General features: G+C 45.3%; 1 protein-coding gene across 8 annotated transcripts in view; it reads left to right on the forward strand.

The window, feature by feature from the left end:
- The window catches only part of LOC111142444 (protein phosphatase 4 regulatory subunit 1), a 61,209-nt gene extending 46,172 nt beyond the window's left edge, over nucleotides 1-15,037 (forward strand). For 6 of the 8 annotated variants that reach the window (XM_022495591.1, XM_022495583.1, XM_022495585.1 and 3 more), the window contains 9 exons: nucleotides 1,686-1,858; nucleotides 3,178-3,273; nucleotides 4,626-4,811; nucleotides 6,495-6,656; nucleotides 9,327-9,427; nucleotides 12,183-12,303; nucleotides 12,401-12,535; nucleotides 12,981-13,122; nucleotides 14,005-15,037. In XM_022495591.1, coding sequence (XP_022351299.1) covers nucleotides 1,686-1,858; nucleotides 3,178-3,273; nucleotides 4,626-4,811; nucleotides 6,495-6,656; nucleotides 9,327-9,427; nucleotides 12,183-12,303; nucleotides 12,401-12,535; nucleotides 12,981-13,122; nucleotides 14,005-14,168 — 1,280 coding nt within the window. In that variant the 3' untranslated portion in view covers nucleotides 14,169-15,037. Of the gene's footprint in view, nucleotides 1-1,685; nucleotides 1,859-3,177; nucleotides 3,274-4,625; nucleotides 4,812-6,494; nucleotides 6,657-9,326; nucleotides 9,428-12,182; nucleotides 12,304-12,400; nucleotides 12,536-12,980; nucleotides 13,123-14,004 lie in introns of those variants that run through there. The other 2 variants (XM_022495586.1, XM_022495589.1) reach the window with 2 other exon arrangements.
- Nucleotides 15,038-24,606: the final 9,569 nt, after the last annotated feature.

Here is a 24,606-nt window from a genome sequence, read left to right on the forward strand (position 1 = left end):
GGGGCTCGATCCCAGGACCCTGAGATCATGACCTGAGCTGAAGGCAGCGGCTTAACCCACTGAGCCACCCAGGCGCCCCTTCAGTCTATATTTTAAGTAAAATGCAGATTTTGCTGAAGACCCATGCATTTGGTTTTCTTAAACTTGTTGTGGTGTATCCTGCTGAAATTTCAGCATTTAGCCTGGCATTGGATTCTACTTCAATCTCTGGGTGGAGAGTTGAAGCATCAGGTTTCCTCAGGAGCCAGCGCTAGGCTCTGTCTTGATCTTCATATATCAGTTTGTTGAGGAAGGTAACTTCACAGTGTAACTCATTTAAACTTTTATGAATGTACAAATCTTAAAGTAGACAAAGAGAAATGTGTAGTCCATTTCAAGAGGAATGACTCATATAAGGCATTTTCTGTGAAAGGCTTTTGATTAGTTACATCCTGGGAAACAAAAGGCATTAGGGCTCTTTCTCACACCCTGTGCACTTTATGTGGGACAAAACATTCTAACCTTTATGTCTTGGGCTGTCTGCTTTGGGACTGTTTTGATTTTGTTTTGGAAACTTCAGAAGATTCCAGAAGGGAGCCTAAACTGATTGAAAGAATTAGTACAAATTGCAGCTAGAATTCTCAAAAGAATGTGCATACTTTTTGTGAGTAACTTTTTGTGATTAAACACCTTCAGTTTACTTACTTGAGCAGCCAATGACCTCAATAGAATAGAAGCTCATCCCACATGTCTCCTTTGTCTCTGTTGCCAGGGGCCGTGTTTGGCTTTGAGTTTCCCGAATGCTGCAGCCTCATAACAGGCGCTCAGTGAGAGCCCCTGGATTGTTTTGTTTGCTTGTTTGTTTTGTTTGTTTTTTAATCTTTAAATGAAGTGGGGACACACTTTCTAATCTTTCCACTAATTAATTTCAAAGTTAAAATGAATGAGTTTTTATATTTTGAGCATCCCGGTGGATTGTTACTCAAACAAGCATTTTGGGGGTGGGGGGCTACATGTCTCAGTTGTTTGGGAGAAGGAAGAATGCCTTGCTTTAGTTTGGATCACGTTTATAAAGAAGGTGTAACTCCAAACGTAGGTAGTGGTATTTGTCAGATTTAAGAATCACTTCCGGTGATTTGTCGTTTTGGTTTGCTGCAAGCAAGACAGCGCTCACATGGGGGGTGTCTAAGCCACTAATTTCATTTTCAAAAGGAATTAGAGGAAAATAAAATAAACAGGAATAAGATATGAGATATTGAAATGTAACTGCACCAAAAATCTTTGTAATTACCGTTGTTTTATGTTGGCAGGGTTGTGTGACTGCTCTTCTGCTAAATAGCTTAGTAAGTAAGCCTTGTCAGTTCGATTCTTGCACTACCAAAACGTAGTTAACTTACACTGAACTTGACTCCTTTTAATAAACTGGAGGTACCTCCAAAACTAGATAGCATTTCTCTTTCATACTAACGCAGAATAATGTACAGTAGTGGATAAACATTTTTAATCTCATGAAAGCATATTAGTTTTCTCCTTTTTCTCTCGAAGGACTAATGATTTACCGCAGTAGTTTTTTTTTTTCAGCTTTTTGATGGCAGGGTCAAAAAAGTATACATTTCATTGATAACCTGTAGTGCGCACGGAGAAGAGACTTGCCCGCACGCTGCCGGTTCTGCCGCTCACGCGCCCTTTCCCTGTTCCGCCCACAGCGCAAGTGGACGTGCTGTCCGCCGCGCTGCGCGCTTCCAGCCTGGACGTTCGCGAGGAGGCCAGCGACGCAGAAAGGAGAAGCGATGCGCAGGACGGGCTGGGTGTGAACGAGCCGCCAAACTGTAAAATAAATCACGACGCCTCCGTGCCTTTAATCCGCGATGCTGTTGAGGTAATGCACTCAGTCACGCGTTTCTCCAGTGAGCTCCATTCCAATCCGGAGTCTTTTGTTGGGGAATAGTTGTAGCCGATCACTTTCTAATGAGGCCATTCTGTTTGTTGCGAATTTTCTCAGCTCGCTCTTTGGCATAAAGGGAAGGTAACTCACCACAGCCTGTCTTTGTGACATCAGTGTCATGTTCGGTGCTTGGAAGTGTAAATCCCAATCCTGTCTACATGACCATTGGAGTAGCCTCAATGTGTTAACGTAGCTCACTGCAGTGAAATAGTCTTACTGGAAACAAAGCCCTTTGTCAAGAATCATTAACTCTTCCCTTTTCTTTTTGGAGAGGTGCTTTGTTTCTGATGGGACCATTTCACTGCAGCAAGCAACACAGCATTCTGAGCGGAAGATCGGGACTTGAGGCCATGTTGCGGAGGGCCAGTGGCATTATCTGGACTCTGGAGTGTGAGGGTGGGTACTGTTACGAGCATCATCTTCACTGTGTACTTGGAGCTGTTCTGTGTGATCCTACCCCGATCTCCTGCCGCACCCCCGCCCCCAGCCAGCATCACGTGGGATCGGTCTATCTAACCCTTGTTGAGAGAAACGCAGGGAAGGAATAACACCACTGGTTGCCAGGATTGGTCGGTCCCAGATCAGCGCAGCCCGAGCGATGGACTCAGGGAAGAACCCCGGCATACACACCAGGGACGGAGAGGGCTCTTAGAGTGGCAGTGGGTTTCTGTTTTGCTTCTTGTTAGGTGACAGCTGGTAGAATTAGAAATCTTAAAGGATACTTGTGCTTCAGAATGAAGCCCTGGCCACCTGTCATCACTGGAGATTTGAATGCTGTGGTATTTCTGCATTTTAGAAGGTGTTTTGTTTGTTTTGGAGTTTTTTGGAGCTGGTGAAAAGTATATTTGTGAAATTAGAAATAGCCAACAGTAGAAGAACAACTACATAGGACATCCTGTGACGTATAAAGCATTGACCAGAAGCACCCTCTATGATATAATACTATCTTACAAGTAAGCTAATTTTAGATATTGGAGCCATTTCAGAATTATTTCTCAATTTACATATTTTCATGATTTTATTCTGGAATTCATTTGCATACATTTAGCAATGTATTATGCAAGTTAGACTCAAGTTGGGGGGGCAGTTCTTACGAGGTCTCAGGTATGGTTATAAGCTTTTAAAAGCTTGAAGAATTTGTATGTATTTATATCTTTGGGTAGTCGTGAAAGGTAAGTAACTTAGTAAGATGCTTTAAGTGAAGGAACTTACAGAAGGGACAGTTCTTCATGTAAATATTTTTTTCCTAACAGAATATGGAGTCAACGCTTTGCTATATTCATAATGATTCAGACTTGAGCACCAACAGTAGTTTTAGCCCCGATGAGGAGAGGAGATCCAAAGTGCAAGTAAGTGACAGCACGTCTCTCTGTGGTGAGTGCCTTGTTCATTCCTCTTCAAAACCCATATCCTACCAAATCTGGTCCTCTTTACAATGAGTTTTTTTAATTCTATTTTTATTAATGTATTATTAATTAATAAATTATTAATGATTAATAAATTATCAATAATTATTAATAATACTAGTATATAATACAGTAAGAAAACTCAAATAGAGTAGAATACAAGCAGAAGTCTTCCTCTTCTCACAGCTGTGATCACATTCTTCAGAGTAACCGCAGATCACACCTTCTTCCCTTCCTTCCTGCTTTCCTTCCTTCCTTCCTTTCTGAGGGGGAGGGACAGAGGGGGAGAGACTTTTAAGCATATTCCTCACCCAAAGCAGAGCCTGACCACGGGGCTCGATCTAATGACCCTGAGATCACAACCTGAGCCGAAATCAAGTCACACGCTTATCCAGCTGAGCCTCCCAGGCGCCCCTATTTCTTCGTAAACATTCTATGGGTACAGAAACATGAACACGGACCCCTTTTTGTCTGTCAAAGACAGAATCATGCCATCATACCTAGGTATTTCATGGTGCCTAATTTGCCAAGCATTACAAGATACAGCTCAATTTCAGAGATGAAAATATGAAAAATGTCCCAAAGCTATATAAAGCGCCATCAGTGGCGAGTTACATGCCAGTTTCATAAATTTTAAATGTGGGGAAAATATGCTTAGGGAATATTTGGAATATACTAGTTTGTACCTTGCTTCTGTGTATGTGTATACGCACGCGCGCTCACCACGCCCCCGCCCCCAACCAGTGTGTTTATTTTGTATGTTCTCCCAGAGCTGTGTTATGTGTACATTAACAAGATTGTGTGGACATTCTTCTTTTCCTAACGTTTATATGAACAGTTAGATATTTATTCACTCTTAAGTTTTATAGGTAATTGCTCAATTTCCATTGAAAGGTGGGTGGTGGTTTTATAAAATCCAGGTTGGTAATAGTGTCCCTCTTCTGTCCCATTCACGAGATGACGTCAGACTTGACCAGCCTTGCCAGTATTGAGAGGTGCTAGTCTTACTGCTGATGCAGCTTTTCAATGCAGTAATCAGTTCTAATCATCCCCTATGCTGTATTCTGTTTTAAGATCTTCCTGTTTTTCTTCTAGAGTGGCTGCTTTTATTTACATGTATATTTTCCTTAGCATGTTTTTCCTACCTCTTCTCAGTAGATCCCTGAAACTTTGAGACTGGGTTTTTCTCTGCTCGTTGAGATGCTCTGTTATTCTTCATCTATTTAAAGATAAGTTTACTCAGTTTACACCTGGCCTGCTAAAAGAAGTCTGGGCTGTGTGTGTCTCTCCATCAGGATGTTGTGCCTCAGGCTCTGTTAGATCAGTATTTATCTATGACGGACCCGTCTCGTGCACAGACAGTCGACACTGAGATCGCGAAGCACTGTGCGTACAGCCTTCCCGGCGTGGCCCTGACCCTGGGCAGGCAGAACTGGCACTGCCTGAGAGAGACCTATGAGACGCTGGCGTCAGACATGCAGGTGAGTGTGTGCAGATGTGCCCCGCAGAGCCCGGTAGGGCTTCTGTTCATGTTCCAGCAAATACTTGGTATTACAGGAAGTCACGTGCAGAAGAGCTTAAAAGTAATACCAGAGAGCTTGCTTTTTGTGTGGTCCAAGTTCTACCATTTGGAAATTATTGCATTTGACCTGCCCAAGTTCCTAACTTACAAATGTGTTACTGTCTGAAGTTTTGTGTAGATTGTTTCTATGCACAGTGTTATAAATGCTTCTTTTATTTTCTTAAAACCTTGATAGAACTGTAGTAGTTTTAGCACTGCTGAGCTCTGGGCCCTAGGTCGCTGAGCGTTGCAGTAAAGGCCGGGGAAGTTTGTGTGTGTGTGTACACGCAAGCACACATGAGCATGCTCTCCTCGAGACCTATACATTACCAACACCATCCCCTCCGAAAGAAAAGAAAATATGAAATATTGACCCTAGGTCATCTTGCCTGGATATCCGTGTGATTTTGTGGCTCTTTTCCTAGATCTTGTTGACTTAACTTCCCCTCCCGTTAGGTCTGCTTTCTTTCTGAATCATACACCAAAATTTTGCCCCTCTTCCAGAAAATCTGTTTGGTGAAATTAATCTCTTGGTTATTAAGAAAGCAGTCTGGTTAGACTAATTTATACTGAGATATGAATAATTTTCCCTTAAATGTGTTGGTAATGCATTTTTCAAGGAATTTGTGCTGTTGACTCAGCAAGGTAGCAGTTGGAAGTAATCTTGAGAGAACATAGTTTAAGTTCCTTCTCTGACCTATGAGGTTAGCCAGGGTCCGGGTGAAGTGAATTTATCCTGTTTCACACGCTTCTTCACCAGTGGAACTGGGCAGGGGACTGCAAAGGCCCACTCTGCAGAGTGCAGTACCCTCCACACTAGCGGTTTTCCATCTTCGTTCCACAGGCCTTTCACCGTTCCTGTGGGGTGTGCACCTCAGGGCCCCTGGTGACTAGGAAGGCCCCCGATGGGCAGGGCTTCATGCCTCTATCCCTTCCTCTCCCCTCCCCTCCATCAGAACATCTCTGCCTTCATCTGCTTGAATGTGGGTATGAAATTTTATTTCAAGAGTGGGGTCTAGTGTTTGGGATTGGGGATAAAACTCTCGCTGTAAATTCTCAGCAAGTAGAGTGTTCTAAGCTGAGTAGCAAAGTAAAAAATTTTAAACTAAAGCAACATGAAAAATGTTTTTAATGTAAACTTTCCTACATTTTCCCATTCTTATATTTCTTTAATTGCCAATTCCCTAAAAACAAATTTCATTGTTTTTTTTAGCCATAAGATAGACTGTACAAGAATCGGAAGGGGAACAGTCAAGCAAGGACAGTACTCACCAGCCTTTGATGGCTGTGGGACACCTGTAGTTCAGGCACCCAGTGTTCAGAGAACTACAAAGACTATGCTCTTAGTGATTTCAGACTTTTTTCCCTTTGTAAATGAAAGGAGATTAATACGTACCGTGCGGGGCTTTGAAATTTCTCTGCCGGTTTTTGAGACAGCAGGCATTTAGAGCCGAACTTCTGTTCTTAACCATTACTTCTGTTCCGATTTAATTGTGTGAGATTGGGAACATCCAGATCTGTTAGCCTTCACACACCGGCTGAGAGGTAAAGCACTCAGTACTGTGTGCATCGCTTACGAATGCGGTCATCTTTATCTCTGCAGTGGAAGGTTCGAAGAACATTAGCCTTCTCCATCCACGAGCTTGCAGTTATTCTCGGAGACCAGCTGACAGCTGCAGATCTCGTTCCGATCTTCAATGGATTTTTGAAAGACCTCGACGAAGTCAGGATAGGTGTTCTTAAACATTTGCATGATTTTCTGAAGGTAACTTTTAAATTTTTCTGCATAAAAACAGACTAAAGTTCCACTGTGGAATTTTTGGTTTTCTCTACCCACCAAGATGAAGTTTCCCTATGTGTTCTATGTAAGAAGACAGAGTCATGAGCTGATAGTGAGATGTGATTTAAAAAAAAAAAAAAAATGAGGGGCTCCTGGGTGGCTCAGTGGGTTAAGCCTCTGCCTTCAGCTCAGGTCATGATCCCAGGGTCCTGGGATCAAGCCTCACATCAGGCTCTCTGCTTGGCAGGGAGCCTGCTTCCCTCTCTCTCTCTCTCTCTGCCTGCCTCTCTGCCTACTTGTGATTTCTCTCTCTCTCTGTCAAATAAATAAAATCTTAAAAAAACCAAAGTTTTAAAATTTAAAAAAAAATGAGGTAGTCCCATTCTGATCACTTTAGCTGGTGTCCTTTTAATTTTTAATTTTATGAGACTGAAGCGCTTCCTACTGCGCTAAGGAGGCACCTTAATTTTTAATTTTAAAATCATTACACTAAACTTCATTTTTAAACACTGTGAGATCATGATTACAAGCACTTCTCAAAATTATTGAATTAAATATATGTACAAAAATTCCCTGAACATTAAGTTTGGAGGCGCTATATGATATTTTAGAAGTCCATATTTTAGGAGTCGGTATGGATCTCTGGTCTTGGAGGTAAACACCTGTGATCTTAACAACTTGTTAGTCCTGGAATTCTATTGTTCCTTACACTATAACCTTGAAGTTGGCTCTTGTAGTTTGAAGTTCGGAGAAGTAATATAATCCTACTTTCAAAAAACATTGGTACTGTGTTTGACACTGCTATTTTTCATACAGATCATACTGAAATTTCTCAGCCTGTTCCATTAATGTGCCATTAGAGCTCCCTGCCACCACCCCCAATTCAGAATCCAATCAGGAATTGCATATTGAATTTAGATATAGTCTCTTTAGCCCTCTTAACTCCAGAACAGTTTCCTGACTTGTGTCTTTAATGTCACAAGCATCTTTGAAGAGGCTGAGCCGCTTGTGTTGCAGATGGCCGTCAGTCTGCACGTGTTATGCATCGAGAGTCGGTTCCGCTGCTTTGGCGGGCAGGCACGTGACTTGTCCGCACGTCCCATGGGGGTAGGGCACGATCACTGCCTCACAGGGAACGCTGACTCTGGACAGGCGACTGTGGTGGTGTGGGCCCACTCCCTCCATTGTAAAACCACCTGTCACCTCCCTGATTAGTCATCACTTGGAGTCGGGGGGAGACCTTCAAACCCCAAACACTTTCTCCCCCGAGTCTGTCACCCAGAGCTTCAATCCGTGCATCTATACACAGGTCTCACCTCAATCAGTCGTTACTGTGCTGGTTGTAAAATGCCGATTTTCTATTTTTATAATTCCTTCTCCATTTATTAGTTGGCATTCTCATGTAAAATTCATCTTTTCCTTCTCTCCCTCCCGCTCCTTGGAATTTTTTTTTTTTAGTGTTAGGTGTGAACTCTGGAATTTTTCCTATTCAGTGTAATCCACTTCTGTCCTTGGTTCTGAACATGAGTTTGGCTGACAGGAGCCCCTGAAAGCTGCCTCCCGTACCCCTTTGATCTGTCCCCTCACGTTAAGCACATCCTTGCTTCCGGGCCCACCTTCTCCTTTCTGTGCCCCAGCCCCGAGTCCGCTGTTTCTCCAAGGAGGCTGGGTTTTCCAGTGGAGTGCGGGAGTTAGAACTGCGACCCAGGCCGATGTGCACGCTGCTCCCTGGGGGTCATTTCCTCTCCGCCTTCTCTGGGAACAGGAACCAGGAGTGGTTTTTTGGTTTGGGTTTTTTGTTTTGTTTTGTTTTGTTTTTAAATTACTGAGTTCATATTGATAAGTCCTCTTCCAGTCCCACACCATTTCCTTTCCTTTTTCACAAAAACACTTCGTGTTTTTCCTTTTCTTTCATGGTAAAAACTCTGTTCTTAACATGAACATACTCAGTCGTTCAGTCTGTTGCACAGCATACATCAGGTAGTTTCAGAATTACTCCACCGATGTTAAGTCCAACATCAAGTTAACCAAAAAAACGTCCAAGATTTCCTAAAGCACCTTGTTCTCAGAACATACCCCATGAACCTGTACGCTCAGAGTGCTTTTTTCTGCGTGATTCTTAACTGTTCGATACAAAGTTAAGTTTGTTTGCTTCTGTATATATCAAATTTTAGGGTTTTCCCCCTTAGCGACCAGAAACCTACTTTAAAATGGCTGTAGAGCAATTATTGGGATAAATTTTCTTTCACTCAGCAAATATTTGTTGAGTACCTGCCACGTGCTATCACGGTGCCAGGCACTGGGCTTACTCATGTGAGTAAGAGCGCATGACTGTCCTCACAGAGTTCACAGTAACAAGGGTGCCCTAGGAATACAGCGGGTCAGTCCTACCGTATGCCTGTGACCAAGGCACTGTAGGGTTCAGAGGAGATCATGCATGGCTCAGGGAACAAATATTTCCAAAAAAGATAAGACTCTTGAAGGTAAATGGGATTATCAGAGAAAATGACCTTAATATCCGTTTTTAAAACAATTAGATGTACCTACTACATATGTTCTCAGAAGAATTAACTATATTATAGTTGTTGTCAAGCCGTCTAGTAAAAGTAATAAATGCCTATATCTTAGCAAATATTTTTTATTTTGTCACTTCAGCTTCTTCATATTGACAAAAGAAGAGAGTATCTTTATCAGCTTCAGGAGTTTTTGGTGACAGATAATAGTAGAAATTGGCGCTTTCGAGCTGAACTGGCTGAGTAAGTTCTCACAATTTACTGGACTGTGTTTCGAAGTATTTACTTAGTTCATCTTCACCTTTTTGGGATTTGTACATCACTTTGTGTAGATACAAGTTTCTGTCTGGTGTACTATAAAACATTTCTTGAAGTGCAGGTCTTGCTAGCGGTGAATTTATTCAGGGGTTTTTTTTTTGTTTTTGTTTTTTTTTTAACCTATTTCGCCTTTTTTTTCTTACTCTGGTAAGATACACATAACCAAATTTGCCATTGGTGGAAATTTAGTATACTCATAGTGTTGTGCAACCATTACCATTGCCTAGTTCTAGAACATTCCAGCCCCCAAAAGGAATACCATGCCCTTCCACAGTCATTCCTCATCCTCTGTGCCCTCACCTTCTAGCAACTGTTAACCTACTCTCCGGATTTGCCTATTCTGAACATAAAAGTGGAATTTTATGACATGTGGCCTTTTGTGTCTGACTTCTTCACTTAGCATAATGTTTTCAAGATTCATTCATGCTGTAGCATGTGTCAGAACTTTATTTTTGTAACTGAATAATACTCTGTTGTATACCACTTCTCAAGATTCATTCATCCATCGATGCATGTTTGGTTGTTTCTACATATTTTATTGCTGTGACTGTTGCTGCTATGAACATTCATGTACAGATTTTTCTTTGAACACCTATCTTCAGTTATTTTGTGGTGGATTTGCTGGGTTATTGGATAATTCTGTTTAATTTGTTGAGGAAGCACCAAAATATTTTCTACAACAGTTGTCCCATTTTGCATTCCCACAAGCAGTGCACGAGGATTCCAGTTTCACCACATCCTCCCCAACACTTGGTGTTTTCCTTTTTTTTTTTTTTTTAACCAAATTATAGCCATCATTCTAGTGGTTGTGAAGCAGTTTTGTGGTGATCCTGATTTGCATTTCCTTAATGACTGGTGGTGGTTAACACCTTTTCATATGCTTGTTGACCATTTGTATATAATCCAGAGAAATGCCTGTGCAAGTCCGTTGCCCATTTTTTAAGTGGGTGTTTGTCTTAAATTGGGTTGAGTTGTGTTTTTCTATGTATTCTGGATTCCAGACCTCACTTGGCATTTTTAAAAGATGTCTTTGCTGGGTTTAGATTGGGACTTGATAGTCTTGGTGGTTTTTTGTTGTTGTTTTCTTCGTTCACTGAGTCCTGGCTTGCTGGGTTTCTGACTGAATGTAGGCACCTCTCTTCTGCCATTAGGGTGGAGGGTTGGGTCTGTCTAATTAGGAGCAAGCTGGGTTTGGACTTTGTTGTTGCTGTGACTGCCCTCAGTGCCCGGTAAGCTTTGCTGCTTTTCACCACGGCCTGCCGATGGCCTTTGCTGAGGGTGGGAGCTGGGGTGCCAGGGGGCCTTCTGATGTGTTAGTGTCCCACCCTCAGCTTGCAGCTGGCATGTACCCTTGGGAACTGGGGGGTCTCTTCTCCTCCCCTAGCTGGAGACTGTTGGTAAGACATGGTAGGCTCGTGCTGGGAAAGGGGAGAATCTCTGTTATTTTGGTTCAACCTCAGTATCTGGGAAGCCCTGGGTCCCTGGGCATTCTCAGAGACTTACCCTCTCCCTGTAGCATCCAGTCTCTGCTTTGAATCTGCGGTCTGTGGTGGGCAGAGGTTCCTGCCCCCCGCCCCAGCAGGAGGAGACTTGTGTAGTTATCAGTGTAGGGTCTTCGCTTAAGAAGGTTGGCTGCCCTCCTCTGTGGGAAAGAGTTCTTCTCCTCTGCCACCAGCCACAGCATGTTCGCCTGTGCCCATGGGTGGGTGGGCTTTGCTGCTGTAAGGCTCAGGCTCGGTAAAGAGAAGGGCCCCAGAGTGCACGGGGCTTTATGCCTGTCCCCCAGCATGTGTCCCTCAAATCCTGCCTGCTGAGCAGCCCCTCTCCAGTTTGCTTTCCTGACCCCAGATTTTCTCATGTGGTATACACCCCGGGGAGGCCAGCAAGAAAGTTTGCAGTGTCAGAAAATGGAGTCGATAAGTGTGCTTCTCATCTCTGAGTATTGTGTGTGTGTGTGTGTGTGTGTGTGTGTGTGTGTGTGTACATAAACAGACACATTGGTCATTGCTGTATTACATATATCCATGCTTATAATTTACTCCCTGCTGATTACGCATACAGTCTTAAACGTAAAATTTGAAAAGCAAAAATCTCATTCCTATCGGAGGTATTTTTTCAAGGGCATTGTTGTGTCTACTCAGAGTAGCCTGGTGGACACCGTCAGTCTTCATGTCTCCCCGGTTGTAAGAGGAGCAGTCTCCAGACAACCTCTTCACTTCTGTTATCCCTAGTAAACGTATCGTTCCCTTAGAAGCTGCTCAGAGCCTTGACAGATAGACATCAGGCTACCTGATACTGCTGGAACGTCTTGTCTGGAAACTGATTTGTAGATGGAAGTTTCTTAGCATTCTGAACAGTTACTGTGGAAAAATTGTGTTCATGTCCCAGTTGAATAGGGAATGCATTGCTCTGTCTCAGTTCCTGTAGACAGTTCTGCAACATTTGTTTTCCTTACGTTTGAGAGGAGGAGAGACTTCTTGAACTTGCATAGTGTTTAAATGTGTTTCTAGATACATACAGATTAGAGACAGCTACGCATGAGAGACCCGTTAATTTTCAGTCTTTGCATGTGTTCATCTTACAAATAGTATCCAGAATTACAAATTACTCAGATGATTAACCGCTTTTCATTTATTTTAAAATTTTAATTATATTTTATTTTTATAATTCATTTTTATAGACAGCTGATTTTACTTCTAGAATTATATAGTCCCAGAGATGTTTATGACTATTTACGTCCCATTGCTCTGAATCTATGTGCAGATAAAGTTTCTTCTGTTCGTTGGATTTCCTACAAGTTGGTATGTGTTACAATTTTTACAGTTTTTGAGCAGCACACTGTTCAGTAAGCTCCTAGAGCAGAAGCTATTCCTCACATCTCTGTGCTGCGTCTCGTAGGTCAGCGAGATGGTGAAGAAGCTGCACATGGCCACGCCCCCCACGTTCGGAGTGGACCTCATCAATGAGCTTGTGGAGAATTTTGGTAGATGTCCCAAGTGGTCTGGTCGGCAAGCCTTTGTCTTTGTCTGCCAGGTTCGTGAAGACTTACCCATTTGTGACCTATTTTTCTATCTGAAACTACTTTCACTCTTTGCCTCTCGACACCCTCTTTCTCACCTTTAAGGACCAGAGTTTTGCCTCTGGTTCTTCCGAGGCTCACCGGTTCCCTAGAGTCTCCTAGAGTCAGCGTCTGCCATCGCACAGCCGTCCACTAGGGGGTGCCCACGGTCCACGACACGGGCGGGTAAATGCGCGTGACTGCGTACACTCCAGGGCTCAGTGGAACCGTTAAAAAACTATCTGTGGGACTTAAAATTATGTCCTCTTAGCTTTGAGTTCCCAAGGACCTGGAATATTGGTTTAAAAAGAAGTAACTAAAATCTGGAGCACTTTAGTCGTCTCTCAGCGCTAACATTCGCCAGTATTCTGGTTTGGTGGACTACCGGGCGGATGTGAAGCTGCTGTTTGTCTTCCCCAGACCGTCATTGAGGACGACTGCCTTCCCATGGAGCAGTTCGCCGTGCATCTGATGCCGCATCTGCTGACCTTGGCGAATGACAGGGTTCCCAACGTTCGAGTGCTGCTCGCCAAGACACTAAGACAGACTCTGCTGGAGAAAGGTGGGTGGCTCGTTAGGAAAACCGAATGTGGCGGAGAGGAGGCGTGGGGACTCCACGAGGGAGAAGTATTGTATGTCCGCAGATGTAATCTGATAGATTTGTCCTCTCCCCTGAGAGGGGACACAGGTTGGAGGACAGGGACTTGTTCACCTTCCCGCCCCAGAGCATTTCTTTTATAATTGCAGACTTAGTTTGAGAGATTGGATAGTCGCTCTAAGACAGGAGGAAAAACTCTTGCCTTCGGTCGGCCCCACGTGACAGGTGTTACTGTTGTTCGAGGCCGGGAGGCATGTTTGTGTTTCCTCCTCCTCTTCATTCCTTAGGCAGAAGACAGGCGCCCCTGAGGATTTGCTTCGCTGCACATCCTAATAAGCTGCTCGAGGTTTAGCTTGTTTCATTTATTGTCCTCCCCGCAAAATGCCTAATAAATTAATGCGTGAACTCGTGAGTGCAGCACAGAAAGGTTTGCAGTAGACGTCTAAGAATATGAGTAAATGAATACTGCTTTTTTCTCCTTTAGAATTCATTTATCGTTTTAATAGCAATTATAAGGAAATGGCTAGAGAAGACTGGTTTTCACTCGTGTGTGTGATTGGTATTTGGGGCATTTTTACTGAGTAAATTAATAGCTATCCCAAGTAAAAGTTTTATTGTGTCACCTTCGCTGCCATTTGGTCTGTTCTAGAAATAATCAAGATAAATCTTCAAATTCTCTTATGTTTGGGGATGTTTTCGTATCACACAAATCAATCTGGATTACTGTTTATAATTCAACATAGCTTGTGTTTACACTTTGTGACTAAGAACTTAGTATACTTGTACCTGCTAAAACTATGAATTGTTAAACTAATTTTATATGTAATCTGCACTTTGTGTCTCCAGAATATTTCTTAACCTCTGCCAGCTGTCATCAGGAAGCCGTGGAACAGACCATCATGGCTCTTCAGATGGATCGGGACAGTGACGTCAAGTATTTTGCAAGCATCCACCCCGCCAGCACCAAAGTCTCGGACGATGCCATGAGCACAGCTTCCTCGACCTACTAGAGCGCTGGAACCTCACTGTCCTTCTGCTTCCTTGGGAACCAGGGGCTGACAAGTGCTCCACGAGAGTCATCTGGGACAGCCTTCGGGAGGAGGAGAGACCTTCCTCTCGCGCAGACTCCATTGCAGGTGCAAGTTGCCTACACTGATACCAGGGATTTTAAGAGTCAAGAGAAAGTACAGTAAACACTATTATCTTATCTTGACTATAAGGGAAAATAATTTCTCAGAGGATTATAATTGTCACCGAAGCCTTAAATCCTTCCGTCTTCCTGAACGAAACTTGAATTGGCAGAGCATTTTCTTTATGGAAGGGAGGAGATTCCCAGAGACCTGCATTGCTTTCTCCTGGTTTTCTTTAACCACAGATAGATGGAGTGGCAGCCAGAAGGTGGCTGTGAGCCAGGATGTAAAGAGACCTTCAGTATTAGCCCGCACTGTCCCCACGCAGGCAAGGACCTGTTGGTTCTGTGGCCAGCTGCCCAGCCCCGCCCTAAGTGTGAATAGTTTTTGGCGTGTGTAAATGCAAAAGGAGATGGGGAGGGGGGTTCTCCTAAGGGCTTGATGCTAACACTACAGTAGAATCTGATTTTAATTCTTAAATGCAGCATATTGCTGTGCACATTTACAGAACGTTGGCTGAGATCTGTGTCCTGATTTTCTTCATGCTGGTCATGACCTGAAGGAGTTTATTGGCACGTGTGCTGTATGTGAGGTGTTTTTAACTTGATCATGATCGGCTCTGAGGTGCAGCTTTCCTTCCCACACTGTACATACCTGTGGCCACTCTCGGGAGTGCTGCGGTCTTTAATCATGCTGTTTAAACTGTTGTGGCACAAGTTCTCTTGTCCGAATAAAATTTATTAATAAGATCTATAGAGAGAGATATATACACTTCTGATTGTTTTCTAGATGTCTGCAAAAACGCAGTTTGTGATCTGTATTAATGATTTAGTATGAAGTGGGAAAACTAGATTAAAATATTTGTCTTTTAATTAGTTCAGTAATTTCTTTGCCATCAGCACGTGCCACCCAGGGCTAGGTTCCGTTGTGGACATGCAGGGTGTGTGCCCACTGGAGCGGGTCCGGGGCGGCTGGCTGCTGTGGTATGGGAGCCCGTGGTCCGGCTGTGCCCTGAGGCACCTGCTCCACGCTCATCGCCTGCGGCACCCCTGTGAGCTCTGGTTTCCGTGACTCATGACTCGGCTGGCAGAGCTGCAGGAGCAGGACCAGGCCCCCTGAGGCTCGGGGTGCAGACTGGGGAGACTGAGGCAGCTTTCTGTAGGGACTGCTACCAAGAAGGGCTGGGTCCCTTCCTGTCTCCCGGCAACCGTGCGAAGGGAAGCCCCCTGGGCCAGAGGAAGCCACAAGGACCTGGTGGTCTGCATCTGCCCAGGGGGCCAAGGGCCCAATGGGCTACCGGGGCCTCCCCGCAGAGGCGCAGGCGCTCCCCGAGCACGTTCTGATGGCTCCCGCCACCCCCCGGGGTTCCCGGGGTTTCAACTACAGGATGTGTACTTACGTGCTGCATGTCCTTGGGGCTGCATGTCCTTGGGAGCGGGGGCCACAGCCCTCGACTTGGAGATAAAGAACTTGAATGTAGGGTCTGCTTAAAAAGTCTCCACCACTGGCGATTCCGCGCTTGCCTTGCCACCGAGCCCTGCCTCGGGTGCTGGGAGCGCCCGCCTCTACAACCGAGGGGCCCTCCGGGGCTCCCCGTGGCACTGTTCCCGGCTCCCCCCGGGGAAAGCAGACCCAGATTGCGCCGTCGCTGGTGGATGTCACAGGGAGGGGCAGGGTGGGAGTGGCGCCGCTTGGATTCTAGGCTGGGTAGTCCGCGCGGAGGGCTGGCCAGGCTGGGGCTGGTCGGGCTTCTGGAGCCCCCAGGCTGGCAGGGCCGGCAGGTGCCTGCGTGCGACAGGATTGTCGAAGGAAGAAAAGGAGGGAAACTGACGATTCAGCAGTTCTTAGACCAACTCCAGGAGCCAAAAACAGCAAACCAGTTAGGAAGCAAGCTGATTTCATAATCGGAAAATGAGTAAAATGGTAATTCAGGTATTTAATATGGGGTAGCTGATCTTAGAAGATATTCTGTGATTTGGGGACTTCTGAGTGAGGTCGACAAAGGTGAAAAGGAAAACTGTCTTTTTTCCAAAGCTAGAGCTCCTTCCCCAAGTGGTCATGGCCGGGCATTCGGCCTTCTGCCCTCCCCTCTGCCCCAGCAGCCTGCCTGGCTTGGAGTTGCGCTGTTCTAAAGGATCTTGGCTGCTCCTCGCCTTGTCTGGGACAAATCTCTTTGCCAGCTTTTGTGAGTTTTCAGTGTCCCTTTACCCAGGCCCCAGGCCACCAGACCTCCTACTTGCTTAGTGGAATGGCTGGGGGGGGCCACCTTTCGGCTGTAATCTTTGCCCTTAAGTCATGGAGGTAGTTCTGTGATGCCAGACCACGAGTTTTTCTGGAACTATCCAGCTGAATTGGTAAGTGCTGATCTCCCGACTACCACGCAGATGCCCTCAGAGCCACCCAGGCTGTTGGCGCCCCGATGGTTAGTTTGCGGGGCCGGAAGGTGGGTGCACAGTGTGTTACTGATTGTTCTCACACCTGGTCAGTCTGGGCCCCACTTTGCATCGGGGGAGTCTGTTTCCTGGCAGGCTAGAAGCTGAATTCGCTGAAAGAGGCGTGTGGGCCATCCGCCCGCTGCAGCGTCGAGAGCGTAGATGCCTGACACACCAGGCGTGGTGTACTTGGGGAGCAGTGGGGATGCTTCTTCACAGATGCATCTCCAGGGAGGCGGGACTGTGAGCGGGGGCGGCAGGGTTTGAAACGGACCTTCTATAGGAAAAAGCTCAGGCTCCGGGACACATGCAGTGATTTCCTTGTACGGTCGTATTCTGTGCAAGACTCCAGGAGACAGAAGGGATGCATGATGGGTGGAAAAGAAGGAAGCTCCCCGCAACCCGAAACCAAGCGAACGGTCTCTCCACAATGAATAATCTTGTGACTCAAACCAGAGGAAAAAAAGTTGAGTCTGGAAATAAATGTGAGTAAGCAAGACTCTGTGCTTCTGTATTCAGCCTTTCCAAACTCTCATGCTAGGTGGAGAAGGTTAGGAAGAGCGGGGCAGGTTCTTTTCCTAGAAAACTGGATAGCAAGTGTCGCACGCTGGGATCAGATTGCACCCCATGCGGCGTCGGACACTGCTCTTCTAGGTTAATTTTTTTTTTTTTTTAAGGTTTTATTTATTTGACACAGAGAGAGATCACGAGTAGGCAGAGATGGGGAGGGAAGCAGGCTCCCTGCCGAGCAGCGAGCCCGATGCGGGGCTCGATCCCAGGACCCTGAGACCACGACCTGAGCCGAAGGCAGAGGCTTAACCCACTGAGCCACCCAGGAGCCCCTGTTGTAGATTAACTTCCACCAAGTCTGATTTAAGTCAAAGTTTGCCAAAAGAAATTTGGCAAGATTTGCTATTTTGGGTTTCTAGTCAGAGATTTCATCCTAGAACTCACTCTGCCCGGCTGTCTTCAGTGTTAGTGATACCCACAGTTGTTACTAACTGGAGCCGAGGCAGCACGGGGGTCGTGTTTCTAGATGTGCCGGGAGGAAGCTGTGAGCGGTGGGTGTCTTGCCGCCTGGTCCTGTCCCTGTGAGCTGTCCTAGCCTAGAGCTCGCTGGCAGCCCAGCACTCAGTATGGAAGTTTGGGAACAGAAATACTGGAGGAGGTGAATTTGCCTGGGGAACATCACCTAGGCAGTCACTGACGGGGGGCAGCGGGGATGCGGACAGAGCCTCAGCTCCCCAGAGGCCACCCCACTGCCATCTAACTTCCGGTCTGCTGCAGCGGGGGCGCGCCCTCATGGCGGGTCCCCCCAGTCCCCGAGAAAGTTCTCCGTGGCTCCCACAGAGGAAGAACAGTGCTGTGTGGTGGGCTATGTGCTGCCTGCCACCTGACTTGTTCTGGATGGCCATTTATTCTGAGTTTTTTCTGGGGGCTTTTGCAGTTGTTTGGGCTCTTAAATACTGCTAGCAAAATGTGGCTCGTTCCGAATGCTGCCCCTCGAATGTTCACGGACATCTCAAGTCACCTGGAATCTTGTTAAAGGGCAGATTCCAATCCGGAACTCCTCTAACGCCAGTCCGGGTGACGTTTTTAAATACTAAGATCCTAGAAGAAGCAGTTTGTGTGGGATCTTACCTTTTCCAGATTAATACTCTCACTGCAATTTTGGTATCTTAACTGCAATGGCACAGTAATCAAAAAGATGAAGTGTTTAATATTTGTATTTTGTTTTCTCAGTTGCCAACCATTGCTTTAAGGCACGTGGTGGCGGCACCCACATGGTGACCGACCGTCAGGACAGGTGGCCGTGGCCACAGTGGCTGTGGTGGCAGCACCAGCCCTCCCACGGCAGACGGGAAGAGCGAGGGTCAGCCAGGTACAGGCTCCTGGGATTTGGAGTGGGGGCGGCCTGCACCCTCCAGCTGTCCAGAATGTTACGTTTGGCTCGACCATCATCTCCTATCCGAGAGCTGCCGCCTCCTGTACACAAACGCCGTGCTGCCCGCTGGGGTCCATACCGGCCTGCGCGCCCACTCGGCGAGTGTCCCCACAGTCTCCACATCAAAGGCAAAGTGCCAAACCTGGTCAATCCTCAGTCCAGCCCTCCCTCCCCAGCTCCACCTACTTGACAGCTTTCATGCCTTTTCTCCTTTCTCTCAAAGACAAGGCCAGACAGGAGTACGGTGCCACCAGCCCTCCGGGGACTCTGCCCGCCCGAGATGTCGCCCTCCACTGCGCCCGAGCTGCAGGGGCCCAGGCGCCGCAGCTGCCAGGGCCGAGTTCATACCTCCTTCCAGAGAACTTTCCCTTCCTTCCGTACTGCGGCTCCCTGCTTGGGAAGACAGCAGAGGTCGTCGAGACCATCTTACTAGCACTGAATGAGAGTCTTTGATCCCTAGGTGAGAAACCCCGAGAATTTTGGGTGCGACCTTGATCCGAAGACTACAGACATCCTCCCGAAGAGGCGGCTCTTGCTTTCTCTAAGTGCAGCTGGCATTTTCAGCGGTTTCTCGCCTTTTGTTGGGGCTGGGCTCTCCAGAGAATCTATTTTGAGCCCGGCCGAACTGGCCCAGGGTGCCCGCAGAGGCCACTTCAGTCCCTCTCAGTCTCGGGGAGGCGTGGTGACAGGAGAGGCAACAGCCAGCTGCGTGCCATGCCATGGCTTCGGTCCTCAGCCCCCTTGTTGTTAAAAACAAGACAACAGGCCCAAAATGGAGTCACTTACACTAATCCCCCTGTCACCAAACCAAGACTCAGCTTAGTTTCAGCTCTCCCGGCAGTGGATTTGAAACCAGTCCAGCCAGGAACCGCCTGACCGGCACGGGGAGGTCAGCGACCCAGGCCATCGCCTTGATGAACGCAACTCCGCAGTAACCAACCTGCTTTTTCCCAGTTCTAACTTCCCTGTCCCTGCCCCCTTCTGCCTGCGATCCTTTCATTTTGTACACCTCCTTGAACTCCTTTCTAACTGCTAGATGGGATATTGCCTGTTTCGAATCCGTCTTTGCTCAAAATTAAAATCTGTAACCTGCTCTGACCGAGACAGCTGGCAACGCGCAGGACCAGTGAGCCACGAGGCACAGGCGCCCGCCGAGCCCCTAGAGCTTTGCTGCGCGGCTGTGGCCGCTGGAGGCGGTGGGTCAGTCCTTCTTGGAGACAGCCTTGCAGCTTTTGTATCATGAGCCTTGAAACTGGATTTGAGCACGATTTTCCCAGACTGAGCCTGACTGAAAAACCAGAAGGGTCCAGATTTAACTGGGTCCAACCTGAAAACTGGATTGGGCCCAAGGTAGAAACCAGACTGGGTCTGAGGTCAGACTAGATCTAAGCTAGCTGGACTGGGTCCAGTGTGAGGCCTCAGATTTCAAATTTTATTACAAGGAACAAGCAGGTTTACCTTACCAAGCATGACCTCGAGTACAGTGGCTACAGTGGACTTTTTTTTTTTAAAGATTTATCTGACCGAGCATGCGCACAAGCTGGCAGAGCGGCAAGCGGAGGGAGAAGCAGGCTCTCCGCTGAGCAGAGCCCAACCAATGTGGGGCTCAATCCGAGGACCCTGAGATCATGAGCTGAAGGCAGACGCTTAACCAACTCAGCCCCCCAGGCATCCCTACGGTAGACAACTTTGAACCTAATAAGCTTATCCATTTATGAGATGCCTAGAGAAAAATGGGTCCTAGCCATCAGCTCCCTATTAAAAGTAAGAGGGAATTTTTTGTTGTTGTTTTTCCTCCTCTACGGCTTCTGGGGACCAGGAAGAGACCTGCTGGGACACCCCTCCCACTCTGGAACCTGCAGATGGGCTCCTGGGAAAACTGGCAAGAGCCCGCAAACCGTGAGAATTCTTACCAGGGTCAGCTCTTCCATACCTCTGTGGTGCTTGGTCAACAGAGGAAGCAACGGTGTGACCTTGTCCCTTCCGTTCCACATTCAGAATGGCAGGCAAAAAGCCTTTGTTATGAATGAGAGCTTTGAATTAGAACTTGGAACTTGTTTCCGGTTCCCCCTGGGTGTCGGTCCTCTCTCTCCTGTGAAGTTATATTGCTTTATTGTTGGTCTCATTTTGTGTCCACAGAACTTGGCTTGTCAGCTGCCAGGCTGGGGACCCCAGAATATGGCCAGATAGAAATGTGGATTGCACTCTCCCTTCCAGACAACTGTCGCCGGCTCTCAGGGACTTGGCTCTTTTGAATATCTTGAGTGGCTCTGGATAATCAGATGATAGTATCTTTTGCACCTTCTTTGGGGACACCTCGTGTCCATGGGGTTGCTCAGTACTGACAAGAATATTTACCATTAGTCTCAGCTGAAACCCAACAAGCTAGATGATTTTTTTTTTTTTTTTTTTTTTTAATTAGCTCAATGGCCAGAATTTGGCCAAACTGGAAGCTGATATTCAGAGCCTGATAGTTTCATTTTAGTTTTGGGGAGAAGGCCTAAAAAAAATTCCTCTGTGTCCCAAAGGAAAGAACAAGATTCTGAAGTTTTTGTGGAAGGATTTACTAAAACATTCCAAAGACACACAGCCCAAAATCTAGAATGTAGGAATGTTCTGATTTCCATCTTAGTTGAAGATTGTCTCCCTGACAGAAAAGCAGCAAACTGAAGATGATGGACTTGGATGGCTGGGTCAGCCTCTTGGCATCATTCAGGTTGCAACCCAGTTCTTTGAGGAGTAAAAACGACTATACTTGGGGTGCCCAGCTGGCTCAGTCAGAATGAGTGACTCTTGATCTCAGGGTCATGGGCTAAAGCTCCACAATGGGTGTAGAGATTACCAAAACCAAACTTTTAACGGTAAATAAAAACACTCTGCTTATCTTACAAAATGAGTCTCCACAAGAATAGAAACATGGTTCTAAAGCCATCTAAAGCTCTTCCTGCCATCTTTACGAACCCCCAAACCGCCCCCACCCAGGTCATCTCAGAAGGCTTTGAGAACAAAAGTCCTTCTTGGTGGAAGTTGCGTTCTTTCTCTGTGTCTTCTGAGATGGAAGAATTCTACCTGGTCTGCTCTGTGTAATTCTCATCGGGGAAAAAAGATCTTTAAATCCTTCTCTACAAATATTAGTGGAAAGTAGAAGCCATGTGAACCGGTAACCTTAATTTATTCTATTCTGCCTAAAACAAAATTTGTATCCAACTGTTCTTTCATAAACTAGTGAGTTCTGCACTATTATAACTATCTTAGAGCTGAAATCTTAAAGCTCCAAGACCTCTGTTTGTGTCTGCAGGTTTAGGCATGTCAGTGTATATGCCATATAAATGTAATTTTTTTTTTTTTTTTTAGCTCCAGATGATGTTGCCCAAATTAATTTGTATGGAGCCCTATTTGGCTTAAGGACAAGTGTTACATAAATCAGGTATATTCTCAGAACACAGAAACTAACCCAAATGTTTTTCAAGCTCATGTGATCTAGGATAATCTTCAGTAAATAAAATCTAGTTTGTTTGTTGGTTTAATTAAAACAGGCATGTCTTTAGAGTTATTAAATATAATGTGAACATAAAACTTTTATTCTACCTTAGTTTACTAAAAATCAAATAAGCTCATTTCTGTTACAGAATTTGTCAGCAAGAAAGGTAGGATGGTGGTTAGCAGTTTAATACTGTGAAATTTTCACGACCAGCCTAAATTGTTAAGAACAAGTGAATTAAACAGATGTAAATTAAAGTTTATAAATGAATTTTTCACCAACAATTATGCTTTTTGGTATGTTTCAAAATATTTTTGGTAACTTGAAACCTTAAAGTAATACTGAGATAAATAATGGATATTCATGGAATATCTACATCAGTTTCCAAATAAGAATACTGAAACACTGGGGGACCTGGGTGGCCCAGTCGGTTGAGCATCTGACTTTTAGTTTCGGCTCAGGTCGTGATTTCAGGGTCATGGGATCGAGCCCCAAGTGGGGGCTCCACACTCAGCCGGGAGGCTGCTTGACATGTTCTCTCTCCTCCTTCCTCAACCCCAGCCCCTGCACGTGCTCGCTCGCTCCCAAATAAATGTGTTGTTTTTTTTTTTAAAGATTTTATTTATTTATTTGACAGCCAGCCAGCCAGCCAGCCAGAGAGTTAACACAAGCAGAGGGAGGAGAGGGAGAAGCAGGCTTCCCGCTGAGCAGGGAGCCTGATGTGGGGCTTGATCCCAGGAGCCTGGGCTCATGACCTGAGCCACCCAGGTGCCTCTCAAATCTTTAAAAAAAAAAAAAAAATACTGAAACATTAATTACTGAACAAAGGTTTACCACTTTTGCCTTCCTTTTATAGAGGAAATAAAGGCATTTGGCTCTAACAGTAAACACATTTTGTGCTAGGTTGGAAAATTTACTGAGAGGAAGAATATGCTTTTAGGAACCATGAAAATGTGTCTATAAATCTGCCAATCCACGGACTCCTAGTTTAGGAGTCTCCAATTGTTTACTTCTCTGTTTTCACTAGGAATGAAGGATCGTGAAGGTGACAAATTTTAATCAATGCGTAGTGACAAAAGCTTCTTAGAAATAGTAAGGGTGGGGGCACCTGGGTGGCTCAGTCAGTTATGAAGCACCAGACTCGATTTCTGCTTAGGTCATGATCTAAGGGCTGTGAGATCGAGCCCTGCCTTGTTGAGCCTGCTTAAGATTCTGCCCCACAACCTCTCTCCCTCTACCCTCCCATTCTCCCCTCCCCACACTCTCAAAGTTGGGGTGGGGCGAAAGGAAACACCTGTGTATGGAAAGTAGATAAGGAAAGTAAAATGATTGCTAAATTTTCCACAATTAAGGAGAAAACCCAGGACAAAATCTGGACAGAAAAAACTTGTAGAAAATTTGTGGATAAGGAATCTTGGGAAAGTCATTTAAGTGTAGTGAAGCTGGCTGAGACTGGAATATAGATTAAAGAATAAAGATTGAATCTATATTGGAATATAAATGCATTAAAAATGTGTTTTAGGAAAAAAAACCATTTTAGTATCAAAAATACAGATACAAAAATCAGAATTTGGTTTTCTCTGTTCAAAGGACAAAGTTCTCATAGATGATTGTTCTGCTCCTAATAAGAAATTGCAAAGGTGGTCTTGTGGGGTTTTTTGTCTTGTTTTGTTTAACCTTTGGACAGCAAAGGATGTTGTTCTTCCCCATATTACTTACTCACTTTACACTGTTTTTATCAGATATCTGATTACTTAAGAAAACGCAGTCTTCACAATATTGGGAGTTTTCTGTTCACAACTATATAACCGCCTATATTTACCTCAGTATCTCTTCTATTGTGACTTGCACTAGATAATTATTTTGTAATTATACCTGTCATCCTATTTAATCAAACTTTTGACATTTTCTTAAAATTCTCAATAGTTTTTTGTTGGTGGTGGTTTTTTTTTTTTTTTTTACCTCAAACTAACTTCGAGATTTCCCAGAGGGCCCCTGGAAAATCTCAAAGGCTGTCTTTCATTAATTTAACCAGTTAAAATATGTGGGAAGCATTGTTAAATGCTTAGATTATATGTGTACAGTAAACCTTCGGCTATATGATGGGGCGCCTGGGTGGCTTGGTTGGGCATCTGCCTTCAGCTCAGGTCATGACCCCAGGGTCCTGCATCGAGCCCCCACATCAGGCTCCCTGCTCAGGGGGAAGGCTTCTTCTCTCTCTCCCTCTCCCTCTGCCTGCTGCTCCCCCTACTGCTCACTCCCTCGCTCTGTCAAATAGATAACCCTTAGGTTATATGTGTACGGATATATATTACTAACATAAGTAATCCAGAAATTGCAATTTCTAGGTATTTGTCAAAATTCTCATTGTCCAATTACCTTAAATGATGAAATAACTACATTTCCTTCTACGAAGAACTCATCAGATTATTAACCATGGGCATTTTTAAAGTCTTATCA

Source organism: Enhydra lutris, unplaced genomic scaffold (genome assembly GCF_002288905.1).
Source record: "Enhydra lutris kenyoni isolate GAN:26980312 unplaced genomic scaffold, ASM228890v2 scaffoldscaffold8, whole genome shotgun sequence".
NCBI classification, from domain to species: Eukaryota; Metazoa; Chordata; class Mammalia; order Carnivora; family Mustelidae; genus Enhydra; species Enhydra lutris.